At 49.0% G+C, this 7267-nt stretch overlaps 2 protein-coding genes across 8 annotated transcripts; one reads left to right on the top strand and one right to left on the bottom strand.

Annotated features, from left to right (window-relative positions):
* Nucleotides 1-960: 960 nt before the first annotated feature.
* On the bottom strand, nt 961-4276 carry nudt18 (nudix hydrolase 18). Of its 5 annotated transcripts, none has more exons than XM_011494109.2 (7): nt 4186-4276; nt 3224-3397; nt 3041-3151; nt 2867-2969; nt 2666-2789; nt 2465-2589; nt 961-2121 (listed from the first exon to the last, which is right to left on the bottom strand). In XM_011494109.2, exons 2-7 carry the CDS (start codon nt 3383-3385, stop codon nt 1739-1741), a joined length of 1008 nt encoding a protein of 335 aa, XP_011492411.1. In that variant the 5' UTR covers nt 3386-3397; nt 4186-4276; the 3' UTR covers nt 961-1738. The 5 variants fall into 5 exon arrangements, with proteins under 5 accessions (XP_011492411.1, XP_020556755.1, XP_020556756.1 ...); XM_020701096.2 differs by having other exon boundaries at nt 3772-4268; XM_020701097.2 differs by having other exon boundaries at nt 3224-3393; nt 4186-4218.
* sdhaf1 (succinate dehydrogenase complex assembly factor 1) lies at nt 3672-5851 on the top strand. 3 transcript variants are annotated; one of them, XM_004085710.3, is made up of 2 exons: nt 3672-3928; nt 5319-5851. In XM_004085710.3, exon 2 carries the CDS (start codon nt 5447-5449, stop codon nt 5690-5692), a length of 246 nt encoding a protein of 81 aa, XP_004085758.1. In that variant the 5' UTR covers nt 3672-3928; nt 5319-5446; the 3' UTR covers nt 5693-5851. The 3 variants fall into 3 exon arrangements, with proteins under 3 accessions (XP_004085758.1, XP_004085757.1, XP_004085756.1); XM_004085709.4 differs by lacking the exon at nt 3672-3928 and adding an exon at nt 4443-4508; XM_004085708.3 differs by lacking the exon at nt 3672-3928 and adding an exon at nt 4471-4617.
* Nucleotides 5852-7267: the final 1416 nt, after the last annotated feature.

Below are 7267 nucleotides of genomic sequence, written 5' to 3' on the forward strand. Positions count from 1 at the left end.
CCAGACGTTCTTCTGCTCACATCCAGACGTTCTGCTGCCCACATCCAGACGTTCTTTTGCTCACATCCAGACGTTCTTCTGCTCACATCCAGACGTTCTTCTGCTCACATCCAGACGTTCTTCTGCTCACATCCAGACGTTCTGCTGCTCACATCCAGACGTTCTTCTGCTCACATCCAGACGTTCTTCTGCTCACATCCAGACGTTCTGCTGCTCACATCCAGACGTTCTGCTGCCCACATCCAGACGTTCTTCTGCTCACATCCAGACGTTCTCATACAGATATAAACTGCGTTCAGTGACGGTTGATGTTCTGTGATGAAACCCATCTGTAGATTCTCACACAGAACCCAGAGAAGTCCTGAACCCAGAAACCCGGACTCTTTCAGAAACACTCATCTAGGTCAGATTGAGAACATTTGCGTCAAAACGTTCGGACTGTTTTGCTGCTGGAAGTCAGAACCCGCCTGGTCCTGCATCCACTGAAGCTGCTGCAGGACAACTTTGGGCTTCAGCTTCAGGTGAAACCCAAACGTTCTCAAAAACGTAACGCAGAGCAGCAGCTGAAGCTGAAAAACTTCTGTCACTATAACGGCATCAAAATATCCGCCTTAACCCTTGTGCTATCGTAGATGACCCCCCCCTTCCATTGACGTGTTCTCCCTACCATGACAAAGGTGGATAAAGGTGGAAAGATTTCATGTAATCCATGGACACCAGTGAAGATCACAAATCATTGAAGAGAAAAGGTTCAGAGCACTGTCTAGTGGGTCTAGATGACCCCACTCCCAACGGTAAAGTGCCTAGGATAGAACAAGGGTTACACGTTAGCGCCGCGAATTTTAGGCCACATTTGGGTTTTTCCGTTAGACTTGAATCTCTAGAACCTTTGAAACTTCTTTCAGGAACAGTGTTGGAACGTTAGAACAAGTTCAGGTTGGAATAAACTAGTGTGAAGAGTTCTGTGGATTCTTTGTTTTTATATATTTATATGTCCAGTTGATCCCATAAACTGCTTTTCTCTGGAACAGAACGCCGTTAAAGTGCATCAATGCCGTCACACATCATTCAGACACATTTCAGTCCAAACGTTTGTCTCATTTCCTAGAGAAAAGTTCATTTAAACACGACCTTTAACCCCACGATCTGCACTCAAAAACCCCTCAATGAAAGTCTTTGCCCCCCTCCCTGAGAAACGATTTCTTCATCACACATTGAAGCTTCTGTGTTCATCAGCAGCTGAAGGAACAGATGTTGATCTGAAACGGTGTCTCCTGAAGTCTGGATGTTCTGAACATCTTCAGGTTCTCCCACGGCCTCTGACACGTTTCCAGGAGTCACACGGACGTTCCTGCAGCTTTAGAACTTCAGAGATCCATCAGAGAACCTTCGGTGGAACCATCAATCAAAACGGCTCCACAAAGAGATCTCATCCTGAAAGCAGTAGAAGATGGTTCCCGATCCAACAGTCAGAAGAACAAACGCGGATCCATGAAGGAAAAAGACACGGCTGAGGAACAAGAACCCAGAGGAACATCTGGATGAGCCACAAACGGACCTTCCTGGGAGGAGAACGATTCTGCTCTGAAAGCTTCACAGTCACACATTCACATTGACAACTGCAGGAAACACTGACGCAACATGATAATACCCCTCAGGGGGCAAATACTTTCCCTCCATCTGAGACGCTGAGGTCGTGAGGTCACCCTGAAAGTCCGCTTGCTGTCACTGAGCGCGCTCAGTACAGGCTGTGAATCGGCAGCACGGACGTGTTTCTGGTTTTTTCCAGAAGTTTCTCTCTGAGATCCAGATTCTGAACCTCAAACCAGACGTATCGGGGGTTCTCTATGGGTGGGGGCCTCCCCGTAGGCGGGAGCTCCACCTTCAGTCCGTCCTCGTCACGTTGCACGCGATCGGGCACGAGCGCCACCAGCGTGTTGAGGCAGACACCGTCCGTGCGCCCGTGCTGCCGCCCGTTGTGCTGCAGGCCGCAGACGCCCAGCGTGGCGACGTCGTGGTCGTAGTAGGACGACGGCAGGGCCTCCTGCACCACCATGTTGGCCGCCCACGTCACCGCATGGGTTTTCACCGCCGCGGCGGTGGGGAGATGGGGCGTCGGGCCTGCAGGTCAGGAGGAGGTCAACAAGATTTTCAAAATAAAAGCAGTCATCCTGCTGAAAAAGGAAAATAAGAAAACCGTCAGAAAAATGCACGGGAAGCTTTGCTCCTCCTCCACCAGGGAGGGGGAGGAGCCAAACTACTCCTCCCTGGTGGAGGAGAGAGTGGTCGGTGTTAGACTCTGATTCAGGAGGAACCAGGCGCTTCATGACCCGGTCAGGGAACAGGAGGTCAGCTCTACGCCTCACACAGACGGCGTATGTAAGTGTTTGTAAGGGAGGAGGGTTGGAACCATTTTCCCATCATGCTTCGGGACCGACATCAGACTGTGTGTTGGGGGTTGTACCTCGGACCAATAGGATCCAGATCTGATCTTCGGCACCAACAAAGACCAGGACCATCCTCTGCACCACGTGACGACAACTCAGGTCAACTGGCAGAGTGACAGGATGCCAGGGATTCCTGCGGTACCTGAAGGCAGCACCGTCAGTCTAGACAGCGGGAAAACCTCCACAGATGTGATGTTCGGTGAACGTTTGGTGTTTACTTGAGCCCGTTTTCGATGAGGCGGAGGATGTCTCGTCCTCTGAGGGGGAGGGGGGACTGTCTGTCCCACCAGGCGGCCTGCAGAGACTCCTGATCTGCTGCTGCCAGACTCTTCAAACTACCACCTGGAGAAGAGGAGACCCAGGTTCACTGAGGTTCCCCCCCCCCCCCCAAAGAGCACCCCGGGTCGCTCTGACACCACCTGAGATCCTGGCGAGGAAGATGAAGCGGATCCATTGTGGCCCTTGCTCCTGGATGAGCAGCATGGTGATTGGCTCACAGTCAAACCCCGCCTCCTCCTTCACCTGCAGACAGCCACAGAACAGGTAAGCCAGGAAGTGGGTGGAGAAAAAAACATGACTCCTGCATGCCTCACCTCCCTCCTGAGCGCCTCCTCCAGGCTCTCCCCCACCTCCACCCTCCCTGCAGGAAGGTACCACTGCTTGTAGCAGTCCTGTTTGGCCTCCTGCACCATCAGCACCTCCTCCTAAAGGAGCCACACGAACAGGCTTCAACATGAGGAGGAGCGGCCGCCGCTCTCATGGCGTGCTGGGCTTGCCTTCTCATTGAAGATGACGGCGCAGACGATGTAGGTAATGTTCTTCCTCAGCGCCGCCGGCTTGCTCTGCTCCATGCCGACATCACAGAGGCTGACCTCTGACCCCTGGCCACTCAGCAGCCGCTCCACCTGCTCCTCCACCAGCTGCCGCTCTGATGTCATCTCAATGTCTGCCTAGACACGGGGGAAAAAATGGGTCCTAGTTCACGTCCAGCACAATCCGTGTGATGCTGCTTCATGTTCAAGCTTAAGTGAGGAGTCCCAGCAGAACCAGAACCTGAACCCAGAGAGACCCTCCATGTGAACCGGACCCTCCTGTGTCACAGAGAGGAGGCCTGGAGTTCCACTGATCAGCAGAGGCCCCTTCAGACCTTCATCCACTGCTGGGCTTTTCTCAGCCTAAAGTTTTGGTTCCAATTGGTTCTGCCTCCGTTTATTTGTGTACTTTGGGGTTCTGACAGGTGTGATGATGACGTGGGGGGTGGGGGGCTCACCAGTCTGCCTCTGTTTCATAAAACTCTATTGAAGAGGAATCTGGTTGTGGCCACCTGTTGAAACGGCACGTGCAGCTTTGAGCGTCTGTGGACCGGAGTCACGAACCGGATCCAAACGGAAGCTTCGGGACCAGGACCAGGACGCTCCTGCAGTCAGTTCTGTCCTCTGAAGAACCCCATCGTGGTTCAAACTAGTCCAGGTCTGCCTGAGGTGAGACTCACTAGATCTTCTCCTGTGAAACGCTGAGGTTCTCTTTTGTTACCTGGATGAACTCAGCAGAACCTCCAGCAACTCGCTGTACGTCGGTACTTCAGTACTGAGCTCTCTGCAGTAGCTGCTAGCTAGCATAACAGCTAACGGGACGCAAACTATTTGAGTTCTTCTCTCTGTTTAGCGCAAAACTGGGAATCTCGCAAATGAATTTATCATAAGCGCCATCTTTTTTTTATTTTTATTAAAAAGCGAACCTTTTTCTGCTTGGTCTCCGCAACTCTTCACACTTGTCAACGGCAAACAAACCAGGAAGTGCACCGTCTTTAACTTCCGGTTGGAGTTTCAAGCTTCATCTTAGACTTTTTAAAATTGCAACATTTTCTCAGTTATTTTACGTTTTTACAGACTATACTACGTTTAAATATATTTTGAAATTTGAATTTAAGTCGTTTACATCTTTTTATTAGTGTAGTGGGATTTTTCGTGACTAAACGGCCTTTATTGTGAAATCTGTGGATGAACAGTTTCTCAGCTTCCTGTTTTCATTTTCCGCTTCCGCGTGTTATAACGCTGAAAGGTCAGTCGAAGGCTGTAAGCGCTGAAACCGTGTGTCTGCAGTGATTTACCGGTTGGGACTAACCGGGCAGAAACCCTCCGTTTCTGTAGGGGGGGTTGAAGCTGGACTCGTGAGTTTAACTTCTTGTTCTGACCTCTAGGCAGTTTTCAGCAGCTGGGGGGTTCTGGTCAGAAGAGGCGGGTTCCGTCCATCCTGATGTTCTGCAGCTTCATGTCTGTTTATTTGTCTTCATTTTGTCTCTTTCTGCTCATGTTTTGACTTTTTTATGCCCCTTTGGTTTGTTACGTAGGGGGGGGGGCTGTTTGTAAAGTTACAGTTACATTTTAACTGAAATATTTTTGGATATTTAGCAGGTTTCATTTTAAATGCAGGTTTTCACATTTTGATACAATCTATTTTTTAATGTTTTATTTACTAACTACTTTTTTAGTTTGCAAGCTAAATAGTTAAAGTATTTTCTTTTATAATTAAACATTTAGTTAAGTAATTAAAAGGTGAAAATATGGATTTGAAAGATAAAACCTGCTAAAGTAAACAATAACTGTCACTTTACAAGCGGGTGGCTGTAGTTTAGCACCAAAACTGTTTGGCAGTATTTCCTAAACTGAGACCACGCCCTTGCCCCCCCCATGGCAAAGCTGCTTGCCCCCCATGTTGATGCTGCAGAGGGTCTCAGCTCTCCAGAGACACGGACCTCACGCTCGCCGGTGTTTGTCATCAAACGCTTTCCAGAACCTCCTTCAGATCCAGCTCGTGTGTTCTGTCCTCAGGCCTGAGCCTAAAATGATGTTTTGTTGTTTCTGTGTGCAGGAGGCTGCAGTGTGCCTGGGGGGCCGTGATGCTTCACCTGCAGACAGAAGCAGCTCCTCTGTGGTGGACCTGCAGGCGCTCTGCTCACAGGTGCTGGTAGTGACCTACAGGTCGGTTCTTCAGCCACGATGCGGCACAGCAAGCTGCAGCAGCAGGTCCTGGTTCTGTACCGACAGTTTCTGCGAGCCGCTCAGAACAAGCCCGGCTTCATCCCACGGATCCGTGACGAGTTCAGGGAGAACGCCCGCATCAAGAAGACGGACGTGATGCACATCGAGTACCTGTTCCGGCGAGGCCAGAGGCAGCTGGAGCAGCTTCGGGACGCCAACACCAAGCAGCTGGGCTCCTTCTCCAAACCCAAAGGGTCCGGCTGAAGTCCGGCTGCCTTCAGAGTCACAGACAGACGTGAGCGAAAGGTCATTTACAGGAGAGGAGGCGCGGGCGGACGAGGCGCGGGCAGAATCCCTGTCAAGAAGTTTTCTGTAGGAGAAACCAAGATGTGCTTCAACAAATAAAAACCAGTTTCTGCTGCATTTAGTGTGATGTATGTAGAACCAACGGATCAAACACAAAGAAACATTTAACTGGCTTCAAATGTGTTAAAAAATTAATATATTTAACAACTTTCTGACAAAGGTTATTTTTAAGATCTATTTTGTCTTTTACACAAACAAACGGGCGGCGCTGCCTTAGATAAAGGAGGAGGAGCTCAGTGTTAGGTAGGGATGGGTACCGTGCCCCGGTATTGAACCAGCCCCGGGGCCACATTCTTCAAGACGGCAGTATCGTTAGATCTGACCTGAACGGTTCTGCTATCGGTACTGGAGAAGTTACTTTTTCTTTTTTCTTTTTTGTGTCCCACAAAATGTAAGCGTTATCTGCCATATTTAACTCACCAAGTCAGTCAATTTTCCGTTAATTAATGATGATATTAATTTCGGTATTCTCGTTGAAGCGGAGAGCTCTGTCTGTCTATTTGTGTGCAGGGGGGGGGGGGGGGGGGGCTGTTGTTCAGACAGCACGCGCCACGCGCGCACACACACAAGACAAGGCAGCGCACACACAGTCAGTGGCGATCTTGTAGGGGACACGTGAGCGCCCTAGACTAAGAACTAACGTTTCTGCGTAAAATTATTAAGTTTGCCTACCATGCTGTCACCTTGCTGCTACGATGACCGTATGTTGCGCTGTTTGTGCAGAACAGGCTGGGGCAGCGGGAGGGGGGGTGGGGGGGCGTTGCACGCGGAGTTTACAACAAACAGGTAGAGAGGCGGGGCTTAGACTCACCGCTTATGATTCCAGACCCGCGACAAACTATCAGCTGCTTCCTAATACTTAATAATAATTAATAACTAATGATAGTTGTCATCCGTAAAATTAATATCATTTATTGGGTTTACTGGATTTAAAGAAAAATAAATGGAGTTGGCAAAATAGAAAGGAGTCTGCATCAAAGTGAATTTGTTTCCATCATTTAACTTAACTTAACTCTGGTGTTTGACAGACAGAAACGTCTATATTCAAGGTTGTGGAAAATGGACAAAAGATCAAATGAAACATCACACTCATAAATAATAAAAACAATTAGATTAAATAATTAAATAAATATCCTGTCTGGAACATTCTCATGTATAAAGTAAAATGTTTTGTTAAAAAAACAATGCTGTTGCATAGTGAGGAAATAAAACACTTTATGTTCTTAATTTGCTATTTATTTATTTATTTATTTTCGTCCTCAAAAAGTATCGATAAGAGTACCGGATCGATAAGCAGTATCGATAAGAGTAGTAGTATCGTTAAAACCTTAACGATACCCATCCCTACTCAGTGTGCTGCTGCTCCTCCACAGGGAGAGGAGGTCATTGATGTGGCTCAGCGTGTGGACGCCTCCCTGGGGAGGTGTTCGGGGCATGTCCCACCTGGAGGAGGCCTGCGGAAGACCCAGGACT

The sequence above is a fragment of the Oryzias latipes genome, chromosome 9 (assembly GCF_002234675.1).
Source record: "Oryzias latipes chromosome 9, ASM223467v1".
NCBI classification, from domain to species: Eukaryota; Metazoa; Chordata; class Actinopteri; order Beloniformes; family Adrianichthyidae; genus Oryzias; species Oryzias latipes.